At 32.5% G+C, this 20,289-nt stretch overlaps 3 protein-coding genes across 5 annotated transcripts; 1 reads left to right on the forward strand and 2 right to left on the reverse strand.

Annotated features, from left to right (window-relative positions):
• Positions 1 to 548: 548 nt before the first annotated feature.
• Positions 549 to 5,535, forward strand: LOC102611142 (uncharacterized). Of its 3 annotated transcripts, none has more exons than XM_025102851.2 (9): positions 568 to 710; positions 788 to 1,063; positions 1,371 to 2,566; positions 2,653 to 2,944; positions 3,241 to 3,444; positions 3,627 to 3,800; positions 4,208 to 4,408; positions 4,516 to 4,629; positions 5,027 to 5,535. In XM_025102851.2, exons 3-9 carry the CDS (start codon positions 1,533 to 1,535, stop codon positions 5,372 to 5,374), a joined length of 2,367 nt encoding a protein of 788 aa, XP_024958619.2. In that variant the 5' UTR covers positions 568 to 710; positions 788 to 1,063; positions 1,371 to 1,532; the 3' UTR covers positions 5,375 to 5,535. The 3 variants fall into 3 exon arrangements, with proteins under 3 accessions (XP_006490051.2, XP_024958619.2, XP_024958620.2); XM_025102852.2 differs by having other exon boundaries at positions 788 to 997; XM_006489988.4 differs by lacking the exon at positions 788 to 1,063 and having other exon boundaries at positions 549 to 710.
• A 1,400-nt stretch (positions 5,536 to 6,935) lies between these two features.
• LOC107178586 (zinc finger protein 3-like) lies at positions 6,936 to 7,748 on the reverse strand. Its single transcript, XM_015533937.2, has one exon. The coding sequence runs from the start codon at positions 7,746 to 7,748 to the stop codon at positions 6,936 to 6,938; it is 813 nt and encodes a 270-aa protein (XP_015389423.2).
• Positions 7,749 to 10,230: 2,482 nt separating this feature from the next.
• LOC107178587 (AP2-like ethylene-responsive transcription factor PLT1) lies at positions 10,231 to 11,686 on the reverse strand. Its single transcript, XM_015533938.2, has 4 exons — positions 11,544 to 11,686; positions 11,387 to 11,437; positions 11,196 to 11,272; positions 10,231 to 11,057 (listed from the first exon to the last, which is right to left on the reverse strand). The coding sequence occupies exons 1-4, from the start codon at positions 11,684 to 11,686 to the stop codon at positions 10,231 to 10,233; spliced, it is 1,098 nt and encodes a 365-aa protein (XP_015389424.2).
• Between the last annotated feature and the right edge of the window lie 8,603 nt (positions 11,687 to 20,289).

Raw genomic sequence — 20,289 nt, forward strand, 5'->3', positions numbered from 1 at the left:
ACATCACAATTTCAATTCAGAGTCATAGACCCAAAAGGGATGTTTAAGTAGAGTTATTATAAATAGATTTTTATAAAAAATTTAGTTATTTAATTGTGAATAACAAATTTATTAAAAATTATAAAATTATTTTAATAGATATTTTTTAAAACTTATATTATAAAACAAATAAATTTTTTAAATAAATAAAAAATATTTTGATATTTATCCAAAACTAGTTCTATTCTTAGTCCAACTACAGTACATTAGGGTGCCATTATATTCTAATGATTTGATAATCAATGATATAATTTATTTTTTAAGTAGATGGCCAATCACAGTCACTCCCTCTCTCACTGCGACAGTTAAGAAGCTCGATCGTTAACTGAAAATTACAGTTTGGTAAATTCAACATCCGAGAATGATGGCAGTTTAGGTATACCCGTAATCCTTACGCGTGACGCGGCAGGTGGTAACCGGCTACAACCGGTCACCCTCCCGTCCACCGACACCCCTCTCGAGGCCACCCCACGTCCGTCCGTACTGCATCCTCACAGTTATCAGCAGCGTTTTTAAAATGCCACTCTTCCCGCACTCATCACTATAACTCACTCTACTCTGCCAACTGCCGTACTCTTCCAGTTCTCAGAACAATCTACACCGCACGCAATTCAACGTACAGAAAAGAAAAAAAGTGACATGGCAATCCCGAAGGGCATCGCCTTTTGCTGGTAGGTTCGATGCTTGCATTTATTACCCGGCTTTGTATTCTTATTTACTTTTTGACTGCGTTTCTTGTTTGCGTTAGTTGTCGTTTTGCGAAACGACATGCTGAAATTGACACCACGTACGAGTGAAATGCAATGAAACGAAACGAAACGAAACGCATATGCTTTGTTTCGTAGTGTTATGGGAGAAAAAAGAAAAAAATGACGTGATGCCGAGCATTTTTCATGCCTGGATCTTGTCTCGTTCCGCTGAATTTTCGCTTTCTGTGGACCGTGGTTTTGACTTTGTTGTGAATTTGTAGTGTAACTTGTTTATGCTGTTTTTTTGCTCTGCTTCAGTTCATCTCGAGTTTCAGGTTTGTTTTGTTTGGCTTTGATTCGTTGATAGTTTCGCTTGTACGATTTGTACTTTAATTATCGTAAATTATGATCAGATCAAGAATTCTTTAAGTTTCAGTTTTTGATATTCAACTGCTAATACTTCTGTTGATCATGTTTGGAAATTGGATCTGAAACGTTGTCGTTTTACTTTCCTCCTAGCACGTAGCATCTGTAAAGTTGTGATACTTTGTAGGCTAATCTTCGTTTGATTCCGACGTAGAATGTACGCACAATGCATCTGGTGTCCTCTGTGTGCTCATCAAGTCTGATATCTTGTTGCAGATTATACAGGGTTTGTTGTTTAATTGAAGAATCGGCTCTGTTTTTTCTTCGAGGGGAGAAACTCACATCAATCTGTAAGGGCTGTTATTTGGCTTTTGTTCCTTCTTCAGTATTAGAACTTGTATATTTGTTTGTAGTTGGTAAAGGTGAAATAACTTAAGTATGAAAGAGGTTGATAAGAGGAAGATAAATAATAAACAACCAAGGCGGTCTGCTAAAACTGAAAGGACGGAGCAGAAACAGCGTCAAGAGAATGGAGGCAAAAATTTGAATGCTAAACAAATTGAAACGAAAGCTTCAATTACTAGACGAGACTCGGGGAATGTAGTAAGTGATACGAATGCAGGCACAGAGGCCTCTGAAGTTTATGAAAATGGTGTTACAAAATATGTGGACGATCTCAACAGCTTTGAGGAGGTGCCTCTAGATCTTAAATCCAATGGAACGGAAGAGTTAACTGATTATGAGAAACAAGGGAAGCAGGGGAAGGAAGAGGTATCAGATTCCGAGACAGTGAAAGATTCTGTATCCTCACAAGAGGATTCATTGTCAGTTGAGGGTGAGAAAGTAAAAAAATCTTCTACAGTTCCCAAGATTAAAAATTCTTCAGTGAATGATTCTCCAGGATCAAGGGTGAGATCTGGCCGAGAAATGAAGGGATTTCCTAATACTCCGAAGAAACCCACAAAACCCGATAGAGGTTCTTTGAGTATTAATACCAAAAGTTCTTCTGGTAAAAGTTGTAATGAAATGAAAGTTCCTACTAAACCTTCATCTGAAACTTCTGAAGGAGTTGACGATAAGCCTATTGAAGAGATGAAAGAAATTGATCTTTTAGATGAGACCTCGAATGGTGCTCAAAGTGTTGCAAGTGACAATGAAACAGTTGATACTGAAGAAAGTGGTGAACATATAGATGAGGCAAATTTAAATCAAAAGATTGAAGAAATGGAACTGAGAATTGAGAAACTCGAAGAGGAGCTGAGAGATGTTGCCGCTTTGGAGATTTCACTGTATTCTGTAGTGCCAGAGCATGGGAGTTCAGCACACAAGGTGCACTCACCTGCTCGACGCCTTTCTAGAATCTACATCCATGCTTGCAAACATTGGACGCAAAACAAGCGAGCCACAATTGCTAAAAACTCTGTTTCTGGGCTTGTTTTGGTTGCTAAGTCCTGCGGTAATGATGTTTCAAGGTATGAGAATTGTATTACTTGGTATCAGAGTTCAATATGTAGTTAATTTTGGTATGTTACCAATGTTTTATTCTTTTTATGTTAAGGTTAACCTTCTGGTTGTCAAACACCATTGTGCTGAGGGAGATCATTTGTCAGGCATTTGGCAATTCACACAACTCGACCCCAGTTACGAGGATTTCTGAGTCAAATGGGTTTAGCAAAAAAAGTGAAGGAAAGTCTCAATCACTGAAATGGAAGGGTGGTTCTGGTAATAAACAACTAAATGGTCATCTGCAGTTTGATGAAGACTGGCAAGAGATGGGAACTTTCATAGCTGCATTACAAAAAGTTGAATCTTGGATTTTCTCCCGGATAGTTGAGTCCGTATGGTGGCAGGTAAAGACTTCTCACAATGTTAATTTGCTGCTGTTGGTTCATGGAAATCATCTAATGAAAGTACGCATTTAACATTATTACTTTTTTTTTTTGGCTCTTTAAACAGTATTGAGCCTGTAACTTGATGTTTATGAACTGATGATTAAGTGATATGCCGAAGCTACAATGAATTTCAATATCAATGCAAATAATCTTTCCCATTCTTTTTGTTGTTCTTATAAGGATTTTTATCAGTAGTGATTCCTTGTGTACCAATACATCTGAAAAGGCTCTGATGCACCCTTTTAACATTTCAGGCGTTGACTCCTCATATGCAATCTCCTGTTGGGTCAACCACTAAACCCATTGGAAAATTGTTAGGACCAGCCTTAGGTGACCAGCAGCAGGGCAGTTTTTCTATCAACCTGTGGAAAAATGCTTTTCAGGATGCTCTTCAAAAACTTTGTCCTGTTCGAGCAGGAGGGCATGAATGTGGTTGCTTACCTGTTTTGGGGAGAATGGTATGTATATGTAGTTTTCTGTGTTTTCTTCACTCGCTATTTTCCTGCCTTTCATAAATTTTAAGGTAAGAAGAAACAAATTCTCTGTTACTTTGTAGCAGACTGTCAGAATATGACCAATTTCTGCTTTAGTTTCTTTGCTTTCATTATGGTCTTTAATTGTATATAATTTGTATCACTAGGTTATGGAACAGTGTGTTGCCCGACTAGATGTCGCAATGTTTAATGCAATTCTGCGTGAGTCAGCCAATGAGATTCCAACTGATCCTGTGTCAGATCCTATATTAGATTCCAAAGTTTTGCCCATTCCTGCTGGTGATTTGAGCTTTGGATCTGGGGCACAACTGAAAAATTCTGTACGTATTATTTTTAATTCACTTTTACACGGTTCCTGTGGTTTATTTAAGCATGTCCATGTGCGACCTGTTTCTCAAGTTATCTGTTTTGATTAATCAAACAGAATTATCAATCTTTAGAATAATGAATATTTTTGCAACATTTACCCAGAATGAAGAGAAGCACATTCATCCTGATCTAAATTGAAATTCTGTTGCAAGTACTGCACGAACACTTATTGTTATTTGCATACAACATTATTTGAATGATTTCTTCATGGACTTTTCTTGCAGATATTAATTGTAATATTGCTTTCATTTAGGTTTAGTTTGCATTGCAGTGGTTTGTTCACTGATTAATATCATCTATAAGTCTCTGACCTTTTTTTTTTTTAAGTCGTGATGAAACTGAAGCACTGTCTATGCAGGTTGGCAATTGGTCTAGATGGCTTACTGATATGTTTGGCATGGACACTGATGATTCTCCTAAAGAAGATGAAGACTTCACAGAGGATGATGATGGGCAGGATGGAGTTGGTGAACCTAAATCCTTTATTCTTCTTAATTCTTTTAGTGATCTTCTGATGCTCCCAAAAGACATGCTAATGGACCGATCAATAAGACAAGAGGTTAATTTTATAATTAAAGCAAATTTGCACTTAGAATTTATAATGTTTGTGTTTTCTGTTGAATTGAAAGAATAGCTAGATTAAACTTTCTATTGTCATTCTTTTAGGTGTGCCCATTGATTAGTCTTTCATTGGTTAAACGGATACTTTGCAACTTTACTCCAGATGAATTCTGTCCAGATGCAGTCCCAGGAGCTGTATTGGAGGCATTGAATGCTGAGGTATGAGCTTCGGATCATATTTCATTTTTCAGTCTATGTCCATGGAGTTGACCTTTATTTTTGTGTCTCGTCACACATATATGGAAATATTATGCTTAAATTTCATTTTTGTTGAGCAAAATGGAATGTATAATCAATTAGCATTCATCCAACACTTGAAACCATCATTCTTTGGTTTTCATGAAGATTTTTTTTGAAATTTGCCAATGGTACCTAGTGAAAGTTTGTATGATATCTAGTTTTCTGGGTTTTAGACGGCTATAGCATATAGAAATAATATTACTTTTCTTTATGTGGCCTTAGAGATCTTATATCACCGAAAAGCAGAGATAATAATTGAAAATGGAGAACAGGCAGTGATTAAATTTGTAATCGGATTATTTTTTTATGTATTTAGAGCATTATTGAGCGGAGATTATCAGGAGATTCAGCTAGAAGCTTCCCGTATACTGCTGCCCCGGTCGAGTACAACCCTCCATCCTCTTCTGATGTGGCAGAAAAAGTTGCAGAGGCAGGAGGCAAATCTCATTTGTTAAGGAATGTGTCTTCGGTACAGAGGAAAGGATATACCAGCGATGACGAACTCGAGGAACTGGATTCTCCTCTTTCATCTATTATCGATAAATTGCCTCCGTCACCATCTATCATAGCCACCGAAAATGGAAATGGTAAACACAAGAATCATACATATTACACTGGCTCAAATGCGAGGTACGAGCTCCTTCGCGAGGTCTGGTCTTCTTGAAGGTTGACAGTAACTGTGTGTTCAATATGTATATCTGTGTTGTTTCTTTTTCGTTTACCATTTTTCTTCATTTGCACCATAAGCTGAGAAGAAGCTTGATATGAAGACAAGACGAACAGCTGTAAACTGGAAAAAGAACATAATAGATTAAATTCAAAGAAGTTTCAAATGTGCAAAAGCTATTGGTTTTTGTGTGTTGTGGTTTGAGCTTGTATCAAACATGTAAGCAGGAGATTCCACTCTAGGAGTTTTAGCAGTATCCTACCTTAACTAGCAAGTAAACTGGCTGTTTATATCTTTGTATATTAGCTATTTTAACATATCCATTAATGAATTAAAGTATCCGACGATTTGTAACAGTGAGAAGAGTCAGTAATAAAAGACAATTATTATGCGGTAAAAATTGTCCATCAAATGGTCAAATGCACAGCAACCCACAAGTTGATATGTAGCAAAAGATTGGGAACTAATTTCGTCCCGTTTTTGGGCTTTGCTTGTATTGGGCATTTATGTTACACGTTTCTCAACCATAAAATCAGCTCATCGTTGATCATTCTCAAATTTTTTTTCTTTTGTTTTGTTAAAAAATAGTTTTTTCAGTAGAATTTCTTTTAGGGATTTTTTAAAAAATTTTAATTAATTTTATTGTTCGCCTAAAAATGTTTTTTTTAAAAAAAAATCAAATACTTTGATATTTATTGGCCAAGCAAGATTTTTCCTTTTTTAATATTGTAATCGACAAAATGCAGGAGAAAGTCTGGTAAAATATTTTTGGGATTAACTATTTACTGGGTTTACTGAGGCATGGTTCCTGAAAAAGCATGATATTACTTAAAAGCAGATCAAATTGTCTTCAATAATAATTATAACTGGCATGTGTGAGTAAATATTCTATCATTTTTGGAAGGCTTGTCAAAGTGACAGTAATAGTCAAAGGCATTGAGTTTTAATATCCAACTTTCCTTCCAAATGATCAAGTACTCTAAAATTGAAGGAAAATCATTATGGTCAAAAAAATATCTATATATTAGCAAAGAATCTCATCTTGCCCAAGGTCCTACGAATGAAAAAATAATAAAAATAGTAATAATCTAATTATTTTTTAAAATCAAATTTTAATCCTTATTTCTCTCTTCGAATTTGGGTGGTCATTTTAAGAAATTATGCAATGTAAAAAAAAAAAAATTTGTTCTGTGAAATATAATGTATTTTTAGGACAGTTAATAGTGATATGGCCCAACAAAAGAAAAGAGATTAATTAGTAAATAAATTATTTATGTTTTAAAAGAGGTAAGAGGGAGAAGAGATTAATTACGAGTTAATTTTTCAACCATGCACATGTCCTAAAGACTTGATGTTATATCATATATGTTAATAAACAACAGCATTAATATTTAACATGCAGGCAACTTGAAGATATTTGCCTTTAAAAACTTGGTTTCAAAAGAGAACCATTTAATCATAATAAAAGTAATTTCATTTAGCAAAGTAGGGAAACAACTACTCAAATACAATAACAGTAAAAAGTTAACGATCTTAAATTGATTAAAGACAGTAACAATCAAAGTTTAAGAGACAAATCAAGTCCCGAATCATCATCATGTTGATTACTTTGTGATGAACTATTTCCCTTTAGACGGTCACCACCGTCGTTGTTTGGCCTTTTTGCTGCCATGCCTGAACCATTTAAGTTCCGAAATTCGGCACGGACGCCACCGTTTTGAGCTTCCATAACACTCTCCAACCTCATTTTATCATAAGCTAGCTGTGCATTCATCACTGTTTTTCCATGGCCACCGAAACGATCCCAAAGAGGAACCCATGGATAGGAAGGCTTACGAATCATTGGCTGCATGCTAACCCCAAGAGGTGATGATCGGTTGAATAGAGATCCATAAAAATTAGGGTTTTGATGAGCTACACTTGATGAATAAGGATAATAAGGATAATGATGATGCCCTAAAGCCCCCATATCCATTTCCTTGCGTCGTTTTGCTAATGCTCTCTCTTGTTTATGTGCGTTTTGGTGTCCCCCTAATGCTTGAGAAGTAGAAAAAATTTTGTTGCAAAAATTGCACAAAAAACCCTTTTGTTTCGGCTGCTTTTTACGTATGCTTTCGTGGGAAGATGATTCATTTGCTTGAGGATTAGAAGTACCACCCATGCTGAAAAGCCTGAGCTCAACTTCAGATTCAGTAACCGAAACATTATCGATAGCAATATTTTGATTGAACAAAATATTGAATTTTGATTTGGTTTGGATCGGCTCGGTTACTTCAGCAACTTGTTTGTTTGGAGCTTCTTGTTGCTGAGATGTTGCTGAGATACTAGAGCTCTCTGAGAGGCATGGTTTCGGGCTACTTAGGGTTCCCATGGAATAATAATAATCATCAAGATTTTGAGTTTGAAAAAATGGTGATGGAAGAGACGTTCTATATATTGAGAGCTCAATCTTTTTTATTATGGAAGGCAATTATACGGCATGATTCATGTTAAATTAATATGAGATATGGGTGATCAAAGGGATGTTTTATTAATTAAGATTTGTTCAACTATGGAAGGTGAATCATATTGCATGATTAATGTTAAATTAAACGTGAGATTATATTAGTTAAGCACCCATGTGATTGACTTGAAATTTTGAGTAACAAGATGTTTTTCATCACAATTATTCCAAATAAAGTCTGAATATAATTAGCAAGTATGTGTAGCTGTTGCCAAATGTCTCCAAATTAATAAAGATACAGTTTGAAAATTCAAAATGTCAACTTTGAACATAAGAAAGAAAATTCTCATTAATTATGGATTTCAAATCCATGAAATTGACAATCTTTTATCGTAATTTTGCGTGTGAAATTAAAATTATATCAAAGCAATGATGAGACAACTATGAATGTCAATAACCATTTATTTTTCTGGTCAGATTATATACCTAAATCATCCTATTTAATTGAATTGATACCTTTAATTTGGTTCATCAAGTAATCAATTAATTATCTGTTACAATTCCAATTCCTAAAGTTTAGCTTTTCATTCCGTTATTCTTGATATGTTTCCATGATAAGAATCTTCCATATTATCAGTCCTCGTGTAAGTTAATACTTTGAATACTTAATAATTAAGTTAAAACTGCATATTTAATCAAATGCATGCTGACAATATGAACGCAATTAATATTTGTTGTTCGAGAAACTTATTTATAAGCCATATTTTGGATTGAAAAAAATACAATAACATTAGAGATTCTAACAATTGAGTCCTAATTTGAGTCTTAGCATTATTCTTAACTAACTAATTTTACACCCCTATACAAGAATATTGCATCGAAGACAAAAACATCACATGAAAAATGATATAGGGTAGTAAATATAGAAGTCTAAATGAATTAAAAAAACAAAATTCTATGATAGAAAGGTGTTAAAAATTATGCCACATAAGTTGTTCCCATCATTGGTGATACACAATAACTTCTAAGCCAAGGGCATTTTATCCACTTAATTTTGATTTCACAACAACTTTAAACCTAACAAGTCTTTCACATTCTGATGATGTTTTAATTTAACAATATCGCACGCATTTATCCTTATTTAAAGGCACTAAAGTTTCCCCATAAATATTTTCTTGCTTTAATTTTCCTTGCAGTTTGTTGGCTGTTGCTAACATTTGCATTACACAATTTCATGTTTCACTCATGGCTAACTTCGCTTTCCGTTTTCTTACTTGCAAGCCAAAAAATATATATATATATTCTCATTGATCCATTAACTGCAGAGAGCTGGACAAGAGAATTAATATTCGAAAAGTCTCAGTCTCATCAGTATTGTTGATTCACTCATAATTGTGGATGTTCTTGATAAGGAAAGGAGCAATATTGACTGATGCAGCACATTTGCTTTCAGATGTTGCGGATTTTGCTATTTATTTGAGCTCTTTATCGGCAGAAGGGTACGTGGGAATCAAATGGCTCTTGTTCTAGGCCTGCAGGTTCATGCGATGACCGTCGTGATCATGGTATTGGCCACACTCATGGATTGAGGATCGTCATGATGAAGAGCACTCCAGTGGTGGGCGGCAGCATCATCATCACGAAGAAAATCGAAAACTGCTTACAGCAAGGGAGATTGACTCTTGGAAACTAGAAAAAGGGCTTTTGGAGATGGAGGATGTGGTGGCCATTAATGCATGAACTGCATATATGGTCTATCTCTGGCATGCCATGTCAAAATTCAACAATGCGATTAATTGACTATACCAGTAGGAGTATATATAACGTTAGGGTGGGCATCTTGAAGGGTTTTCTGCTACTTACACTCCGTCATGATCATATATTTATCACAAATTACCACATTTCTACCACTTTTCGTGATATTAAAGCAGCAATTCATCGCTCCAAATCATGTGTTATTTGCATTAACTCATTCTCTTACTATATATTAAAAATTTTAATTTCACTTTTTATTTCAATTTCTCATGAGAATATATATATATATATATAAACACTTATAGAGTCTTCAAAGAGTACAAGTGGAGATAGGTGTGGGCAATCAATTCGGTTCACAATTGATTTAATTATGTTTTGTTTAATTTTTAATTTATTTTCCAATCAGCCGGATACTAATGACATTTCGGAGGATGATTGACTCAGTCAGCTTTCGGACGAATTTTCATCAAACTCATCTATACAGCGAACTGGAAGCAATTAAAATTCAAAGTCATCACCAAAAAGGTCTTAAAAAACAAACCTCCATCTACCACTTCGCGTAGTCTTTTGCTAAAACTATGCTGGCTCCATCATGGCTACTCTTTGAATTTCCCCCCAAATGGATGCCATTAAGTTGAAACAGAGAATCTTGGCTTTATGGAGATGGCATTTTTGGAAAGTTTCCATCCGTCGACATTTGTTGCATATCAAGAAAGTCATCGAAGGCAAAATCCTCGTCCTCATTGCCCATCATTGTTGAACAACCCTCCATAATTCCATCACTCGAAACTCCTTCACTGATCCTGGATGCACTTCCACTTCCGTCTTCGCCCAACTGATGAGTAAGGAAACTAGGATTATTAGTTTGCGAGTCATTTTGGTGGACTTGGTGGGGGAAGTTGCTAGGGTTTTGGTAGCCATCAACAAAAAGAGAGTTAGGGTTTTCATAGGCTTTCATAAGGGAGGAGCTAGGGTAATCATCTAGGACCTGTTGGGTGAACTGCCGATTCTCTCCATCATTTATCATTGCTATGAGCCCCTCAAGAACTCCATCATCACTCGAAAACCCTAGGCCACTGCCTAAATTTGCATCAGCAGAAGAGTTATTAGTTTGAAACTCGTTAGGGTGTTGGTGGCTGAAATCGTCAATAGTCATTTGATTAACCTGATTCCTTTGTTCCTCTGAGGATGCCAAGCTTTGAGATGATGATCCCAATTGTGGGTTTATCATCACTTGATGAGAGCTATCTCGTTTTAGACACAAAGTGGGAAGTCTTGAAGTTCTCCTTTTCTTCATAATAAGAACATCATTCACTGAATTCTCCTTTATAAACCTTGAAACACCCTTGCCAATTGGTATCTTTTCACTCGCAGTAATGCCATTGACATCATACTGGCTTTTATCGAAATTGGTAATTGCTTCTACACCTTTAACCCTTATGGCCGCAATATCGTAAGCTACGGCAGCTTCCTCTTCATTTTCTGATTGTTTGAACAGAAACATATACATAATTGGAACAAGTTCAAGATGATACATAACCAATACTAATTATTACCTTTCGGCCATTAGCTTCATGATATAAAACAAAATATGATGATTTTTAAAATTATAGGACTCACCAAAAGTTCCAAGGTAAATGGCTTTTGTTTGCTTTGTTTTTCCTAGTCTAGCCTGCCATTTCTTAAAGTTCGGATTTCTGCTCATCAAAAGCATTACTTATTGTTTGTACAAAAAAGATACAGAAGAAATTCTCTAATTGAAGATACAGCTACAGATTACTTAAGTGGCATAGAGAAACTATCAGAATTACCTGGAGACCCCGCGGTAATCGGAAGCACGTTTTGAGCAATCTATAGTTTTTCTGAAATTTGTCAAGTTAAAGCAAGACCTTATAAATATAAGTTGATTCCATCAATATTGATTGAAGCCTTTGACTTTACTTTCTTTTTCTCTAATAAAAGGCTTACCGTCTGAGAGGGACCAAATATTCTTCCTTTGTCATGTGTATCACTTCCTCCAAATCCTTCTCAGAGTCATTCAGATCATAATTAACAAAATATCTGAAATATGCATGTGTGTGTGTATAGTTTTCTTTAGCATGGACATCCATATTTTTTTAAAATGTGAATTCGGAGTTTTATAAATTGAATATTTCTAAATCTAAATTTAAGCATGCGAATGTCTATGCAGAAGAAATTGTGGCGAAGCAAGCATCATTTTTTGGGGGTGGGCTAGATTTTAAAAAAAAATTAAATTTACTCTAAAGGAGTTTGTTCTATACGAACGATATTGTTAAAATACACTACATAAGGAAAATAACAATAATAATACAATGTAAATAAGAAAAACACAAAAAACCTCATTTATTATTGCATCTAAGTCAATATTATCTACAATTTCTCTTTCAATATATACAACTTAAAAACTAAAAGAAACTCATTCTTTCTCTTTCAATATAGTGCCCGAATATTCTTCCTTTGCCATATGTATCACTTCCTCCAAATCCTTCTTATAATCGTTTCGGATCAAAATTAACAAAATACTTTAAATGTGTATATATGTGAATGTATCAGGCGCGAACCTCCATATGTTTTAAAATGTGTATTCGGGATTCTACAATGTTGTAAAATCTCAAATCCAAATTCTAATAAATACGGATGTCCGTATGATAAATGAACCTACGACACATTTAAAACATACAAAGAAGTCTCTTGGAGGGGATAAGACCAAACTGAGACTATCTAAGACCAAATCCTGACGTGCATTATCAACTTGCATAATATGATCAAGGCTAAAGGGCTTCCACTAATATCTTGTAAAATATTTTAATTATATAGCAGAAACAAAAGCCCCACTGCAACCCAAAACTGTTCGCGAAGCAATTAAGATTGAAATATTCAAATTATATAGCGTATATAAGTTTTAATAATTTAAGCAAACCTATTGGATTTATTAATCGACAGTCTCACTGATCAAATTAAATACATACATAATTAATTTATAGTCTATGACTTGAAGGAAGCAATTGTAATTTTTAAAATACCATTATCATCAGCATGATGAATTGATAAATATCACCACTGATTGTACAGAGAAAATGTACTAAAATTAAATAAAAGTGTACATACCTCAGCTAGTAGGCTAGGACAAGGATCTGCTCTCCGTCACTCCCCAAATTCAAACCCTAATAATCTGAAATTGAGAAGAAATCACATAAAAAAGAAAGAGGAAAAAAAAGGAAGCTACTTATTTCATCAATGTGCATGCAAGATATATAATTAAATTAGTTCAGAAAATTAAGAAAAACTTAATTAACAAATTAAACTAAGGAATTTACAGATCACTTCACTGCTAATTAACCAGACCAGCTTGAAAACTTCTGCAACCGGCTTAATCTATCTGTGTTCTCCAAATGTTATTTGTTTGTGAGTTGTATCATTACAAATATAAAAAGTGTGATTTTTAGAAGAGTCTTAAAGTGATAACAAGAGACTGATTGTGATAACCATAATTAGTTTTATTTTTTTCTTTTTGATAAGCTTAACCAAAATTAGTTTAATTGCATTAAATTATACAATTAAATTAACTCGCCAAAGCAAAATCAGGGGCCCACGACATGTCATCTTTGTAGTAATAAATATATAATAAAAATATAATACACACTGCTCAAAGTTTGTATAAATTGAAAACTTCCACTACGAAGACTGGGGCTATTCAAATCCCTCATTTTTATCTCATCAAACTATAGTTAATTTTGTATAAAAATCTGAAATTAATTATTTTATAGTGTACCAATGGGCCTTTGGTCCAATGAGAGAAGCCTTACACTTAAAATATTGAGTGCAAGGGTTCGAGCTTCTATAAGAGCATTATGGAGGTTAGTTTTAGTTCTTCCTCAATTATCAATTAATTAAGTGGAGACAGTCTCTCCCTTACGAAATGTGAGTGGAGCAGGCACCCCTCGAATATTAGAGAGGGTTTAAAATATCTGGGCATATACTTCAGTGTGTCAATGTATGATGGTGGTCCCAATTATATAGTATGATTGTAAATATTAATTGTAATGTCTGATGTAATGTCAGTAATATCTCTGTACAACAGACTTAAAAAAAAAAACTATTTTATAGTGTTACACAGTGAGTGCAAGTTAGTTTAGTTGATAAAATATTAAAATCACTTAAATATAAAAAAAAAATATATATATATATATATAGAGGTGGGAATAGGGTTACCAAAGTGGGAGAAAAAAATAGATTTATTTTACCACACTAAATCCCGAAACTACCCCTATAACCACCATCTAGTTTACCCAGCACTGCAACAGTAATTAACCTCTTTGCCCCAACCGAAATCTTTAATAAACCAAGCCAAATCTCTTCATGAATCCACTGCTGCAATCAACTAAAAAATTTCCTTCGCATTGAAAAGTTATCTGGGTAAAATATTTTAGGAGAAGTAATTTATAAGCCTCTGATCATATTATTTATTGAACAAGGTTAGCTCCGTATAGACACAAATTTCTCTGTTTGTGCAAAATTTTCGAGCCTCGAAAACTGAGAAAATCACTTCTGCGGGCTGTAACCGAAAAATAAAAACCAAAAAAAAAAAAAAAGGTTCAAGAAAAGCTCAAAGTTTTGGTGATCCAGAGTAAAACCCATTTAACTTTCAAAATGTTCTTATAACTACAGAAATTAAAAGGAAAACAATCATGGAGTTCTCATTATCTGGGTTGACAGTAAATTCTCATATTCTTTGTCCTTGAAGTAATTTTATTTACTATAAAATAGTAATCAATAAAATATTATAACGAGTAGGGATGACAATGGGGTGGAGTGGGGGTTGGGAAACCCATCCCATTCCCCACCCCATTTCCTAATAAATTTAGTAGGGTGGGGATGGAGAATTTCTATGTGGGGAATTATATTTCCATCCCCACCCCATTCCTCATTTATATATTTTATAGTAGGTATAGATATATGATTTTAGTAAATTAAAAATTAGAGACTTAAAATAAAATCATCACCATATTATAATTTTAATTATTTTAAAAAAATCTCTAAAAGTTTGAAACAATATCTTAAAATGATATCAAAACTAAAAAATATTTAAAGATAACAGCACTTTAAAAGAGAAAAAAAAAACATAATAATGTTTTAGAGTTGAAAAAGAATTATATTGTAGGGTTTTCTTTTATTCATAACATGTTTATATTACATAAAATTTAAAAAATTATTAATTGACATTATAGTTGATAAAATAAAAATTATTAAATAAGAATTAAAAACATATTTATATATAATGGAGGTTAGGGTGGAAAGTACAAAACCAAACCCCCACCCATTAAGAATTTGAAGATTATTTTTCTCCAATTTCCTAAAAATTATTTAAAATTTTTCCCATTTGGGGTGGGGTTCTATGAAGCCCCAAACCCGTGAAGGATTTTGCCATCCCTATCACAACTTAACATGTGCAATTTCATATAGTTACAAATATCTTGACTACTATAAGAAACTTGATATTGCCATTAGTGGACAAACTCCAGGGCCTGTACTTTCCGCAGGTCCGAGTGATACAATTATTATCAATGTTTGTGTGTGTAAACAAATAATATAAAACTTTAAAGATTTTATTTATAGAAGGCTCCAAAAATCCTATCATTAAAATTTATATATACTGAACGAGCACTGACACGTATACTACTTAACGAGCACTAACATGTTTACTGAATAAAACAATTAAGTTAGAATTATAGCAAATTAAGTATGTGTGTGTGTAGAGATAGAGAGAGAGAGGAAGGGAGCAAGAGAAAGTGTGTGGATATATACATATATATATATACAAACAAAGATAAATACATATATACATACATACATACATACATAAATACATACATACATACATATATATATATACATACATATATATATACATACATACATACATATATATATATACATATCGACTACTAAATTTTAAATTTCCTGTGGTTCGATCCCGGACTCACCGAGTTATATTATAACTAGATATGTTTATATTTGGGAGTAATAACACTTTTAAATCGTGTTAAATTTTTAGCGCTGTTGCCGGAGATTTTCTAAATTTTGTGTCAATTTGTCTTTATTTATTTATTTATTATTATTATTTTGTTAGTTTCTTTCTTCGCCATTCTATTTCATTCTCTCTTTATGAAACTTTAGTTAGCACCCCTCTTTTCTTAAAATTTTAACATTATCCATAAAATTTATTAAAAACTTCATTTTAGCCCATAAATGTTTGCTAATCAATCCCTAAAACTGAATTGGAACTTGGATCTTTGGACTTTGCCTTATTTGTTGGACTTTTGGACTTTGTGGACATAACGGACATGGACTTAGGCATTTAAAATAGCAATTAAGATGCAATAATTGAAATTTAATTGGCTAGTAAATTTTAAAAATTAAAAAAAAAACACATTTTTTCTTTCTTTAAATTTATGAAATTCACTTTTCACATTTATTTTTAATGGTCGGTTCTACTGCCTGATTATTATTTAAATTTTGTCAATTTATTTTTTTATATGGTCGGTTCTACCGCCTATCATTTTTAATTTTAGTTTAATTATTCTTGTACATTAATTTGTGTAATTTTTATTTTGTATTTTATGGCTGGTTTTAAAATACCACATAAATTGTTTCTTTTAATTTCTTTGTTTTTATGGCTGGTTTAACCGCCTAATATTTTAATTTTAATTTGTTTATTTTATTTCGTTTTTTTTTTTTGCTTAATTTAATTTTCAGTTTACTTTTATTTATGTAATTTTCATTTAGTGTTTTGTGCATCACTAATAGTTTTTACACGCATCATTAGCATTGCATGTGACATTGGTCTCGTACAAATAGTGGTAGATTAATTAGGAAATCATATTCATCACTCTTATGCTGTGTTTACTTTTTGGAGTGGGAGTGACGAGTGTGGATTCATCCCACTCTAGTGTTTACTTCAACAAATTAGGTCCGGATTGAGAATCTCACTCCGTGGGCCCCACCCATTTTTGGAGTGGGGAGTGGGAATCCACTCCCACCTCTCCCTTTTCTACCCTTTTTAATTTAACTTAATTTAATATTTTATATTTAATAAAATAAAATAAATAATATTATATTTATTTGAATAATATTATTATATTTATTTTAAAAATAATACTACTATATTTATTTAATATTAATAATTAATAATAATAAATAGTTTATTCTAAGAAAATATTAATTTTGTACTAAATAATATTATATTATTATTTTATATAATAATAAATTTAATATAATTATATTAAATAAAATAAAATAATGTTTCATTTTATATTTACCCTCTTTTTATTAAATTTACTATAAATTTAATAAATATTTAAATAATATTATATTTATTTAAATAATATTATTATATATAACTAAATAATCATTTGGTTTGATTCTAAGTCTAAATTACTTAAAAATAATATTATTATATTAATAGAGATTTAATAATATTACTATAAACCATCTTTATTTGAAAATATAATATTATTATATTTATTTAAAAATATTAGTATTTTATTTATTTAATATTAATAATTAATACTAATAAATAGTTTATTCTAAGAAAATATTAATTTCATACTATGTTAATAGTAAAAATATTTCATTTATATTGCCCTTATCAATAATTTTTAATTTATATAATTAAAATTAAAATTAATAAAAAATTGTGATGTTCATAATTAAGAATATTAATAATTATTATAAATTTACAAATATAATAAAATAAATGTTTATTCATTAAATATATTTTTTATTAACTTTGTAATTAAAAAACTATAATTCTTTAAATAAGCATAAAATTATAATTTGAAACTATTTACTCACAATCCAAGACAAAGTAAACACATAAATTGAATTCTGATCTCAATTCCATGCTTCTATTTTATTGTAAGTAAACAACCTACTCATACTCCCACTCCACACTCCAAATCCTAAGATTCCCACTCTTTAGGATTCCCACTACAATCCAAAAAATAAACGCTACCTTAGATATTGCTGACATTGGAGTTGATTATTCTTCAGAGCACGAAGATAATCAAACCTTGCAAAATCTTCATGAACAGCCCAAGACCCTTAGATACTTCACACATCCTACTAGAATAGGGTCACCGTCATGCATAATTTTTCCTCCTAATGCATCACGTTTTAATTTCAAACATAGTATCATCCAACTTCTAACTACTTTTCATGATTTTGAGTTTGAAAATCCATATATGCATTTGAGAGAATTTGAGAAAGTTTGTAACACCTCTACTGATCAAAATTGTAGCATGAACATAATCAAGCTTAAGTTTTCTCTTTCTCACTAAAAGATAAAGCTAAAACTTGGCTACAAAATCTTCTATCATGATCTACCAGAACTTGGGATGAAATGCAAGCACAATTTTTGAAAAAATTCTTTCCACCCCACAAAATAAATTCTTTCAAAAGATAAATCACCACTTTCATTAAAAAATTAGGAGAAACATTTTACCAATATTGGGATAGGTATAAAGAGCTACTTAACATTTGCCCACACTATGGTTTTGAAACATGGAGATTAATGTCTTATTTTTACGAGGGACTAACATCCTAAAATAGACAGGTTGTTCAAATGATGTATAATGGTGAGTTTAGGGATAAAAATCCTGAAGATGTATTAGTTTATCTTGATTATATAGCAGAGAATGCACAACACTGGGATACAATTGGGTTTTATGTGTCATCAAGTAAAACTCAGTTAGGTAGAGGCATGTACAACCTTAAGGAATACCATGACCTTCAAGCCAAATTTGCATCCTTAACTAGAAAAGTCAAAGCATTAGAGTTCAAAAAGAATGATCATGTAAAGTCAATTCAAAATATTTCATGTTATGTTTGTGATTATACTGACCATTCTATGCAGTACTGTCCGACCTTACTAGCTTTGAGAGAAAGTTTACACGAATAAGTAGTTGTCGTCGAAAATTTCAAAAAGCCAAATCTCAATCCATACTCCCAAACTTACAACTTTGGTTGGAGAAACCACCCAAATTTCAACTGGAGAAATGACAATCACGCACAACCATCACAATCAGCTCCTCTACACCAAAATTTCCAAAACCCTCAAAGTTACCCACTATATGTTCCACCACCAAGAAAAACTCTAGAAGACACATTGCATTTGTTCATTGAAAAACAAGAGTTGATCAATAACCAAATGATGCAAACCTTAACCAATTTAACAGAAATTGTCTCCAAACTTACGTCTGCTCTAACCATGCATGAAAAAGGAAAATTTACTGCTTAACTTGAACCAAACCCCAAGAGTTAACAACATCCTCAAATGGGTAATTTAGGAAACCAAAATATGAGTCAAGTCAAATCAGTTATAACCCTTCATGGTGGTAAAGTTGTTGAAAAACACATTTGAGACCCTCATGAAACTAATAAAGATCAATTTCAGAAAATAGGAAAAAGTCTGTCGAACATTTAACCCATGAAGAAATAACCAACTCCCCTCATGTACCCCCATTTCCTCAAGCACTAATCAAGCCAAAGAAATCAAACCATAGTCCAAAAAATTATGAAGTTTTTAAACAAGTGAAGGTCAACATTCCTTTGTTTTGGAAAGGTATAAAGAAAAAAGACAAGTTTTAAATTGGGAAAAATGTCATTTCATGACCACTTCTGGAATTGTCTTGGGTCATGTCGTGTCTTCAAAAGGAATTGAAGTTGATAAAGCTAAAGTTGAAGTTATCTCAAAATTACCCTCACAAAAAATAATTAGAGAAGTCCATTCTTTTTTAGGACATGCAAGATTTTATAGGAGGTTTATAAAATACTTTAGTGTCATATCTAAACCACTTTGTAATCTCCTAATAAAAGACACATATTTTGAATGGACTAAAGATTGTCAACAAGCTTTTGAAAATATAATTATTCTTTTGACATCAGCTCCAATAATGCAAACCCCTGATTGATCTTTACTTTTTGAGTTAATGTGTGATGCTAGTGATTATGTCGTTGGTGCTGTTTTAGGACAAAGAAACAAAAGTAAGCCTTTTGTTATCTATTACGCAAGTAAAACTTTGAATAGTGTGCAAATGAATTACACTACAACTGAAAAAGAACTATTTACTGTAATATTTGTACTAGATAAATTTCGTTCGTATTTAATTTATTCATCTACCATTGTTTATTTTGATCATGTTGCTGTTAGATATTTAATGTCTAAACATGATGCTAAGTCAAGGTTGATATGATGGATTTTGCTACTTCAAGAATTTAATTTGACAATCATGAAAAAAATACGCTGAAAATATTGTTGCAGATCATCTTTTAAGACTTACAAATGAGTCTTCAATTGACACAACATCCATCAATGATTTTTTCCCTAATGAATTTTTTTTTTCTATAAACAAAATGCCTTGGTATGCTAATATTATTAATTATCTTGCAACAGGTGAAATGCCATGTAAATGGAGTTCCCAAGACAAGAAGAAATTCTTAACAGAAGTGAAAAGCTTTTACTAGGATGACCCATACGCGTTCAAGTACTGTTCTGATCAAATTTTTCGAAGATGCATACCAGATGATGAGGTCATGAATACCTCCATGAGAATGATCATTTTCAAACATCTTCGAGCACTCTTACATGTAAAATTTCATCTCAAAAGCTTGCTTTGAGTTTGTAAATCACATC

This window comes from Citrus sinensis, chromosome 9 (assembly GCF_022201045.2).
Source record: "Citrus sinensis cultivar Valencia sweet orange chromosome 9, DVS_A1.0, whole genome shotgun sequence".
Taxonomy (NCBI): Eukaryota; Viridiplantae; Streptophyta; class Magnoliopsida; order Sapindales; family Rutaceae; genus Citrus; species Citrus sinensis.

Coding starts and splice junctions, on each gene's coding strand:
- LOC102611142 (XM_006489988.4), top strand. CDS start 1,533: ATGAAAGAGGTTGATAAGAGGAAGATAAATAATAAACAACCAAGGCGG. Junction 2,945..3,240: donor TTGAGTCCGTATGGTGGCAG/GTAAAGACTTCT, acceptor TTAACATTTCAG/GCGTTGACTCCTCATATGCA. Junction 4,630..5,026: donor TGGAGGCATTGAATGCTGAG/GTATGAGCTTCG, acceptor TTATGTATTTAG/AGCATTATTGAGCGGAGATT.
- LOC107178586 (XM_015533937.2), bottom strand. CDS start 7,748: ATGGGAACCCTAAGTAGCCCGAAACCATGCCTCTCAGAGAGCTCTAGT.
- LOC107178587 (XM_015533938.2), bottom strand. CDS start 11,686: ATGGATGTCCATGCTAAAGAAAACTATACACACACACATGCATATTTC. Junction 11,273..11,386: donor GATTACCGCGGGGTCTCCAG/GTAATTCTGATA, acceptor TTTGATGAGCAG/AAATCCGAACTTTAAGAAAT. Junction 11,058..11,195: donor CATTTACCTTGGAACTTTTG/GTGAGTCCTATA, acceptor TCAAACAATCAG/AAAATGAAGAGGAAGCTGCC.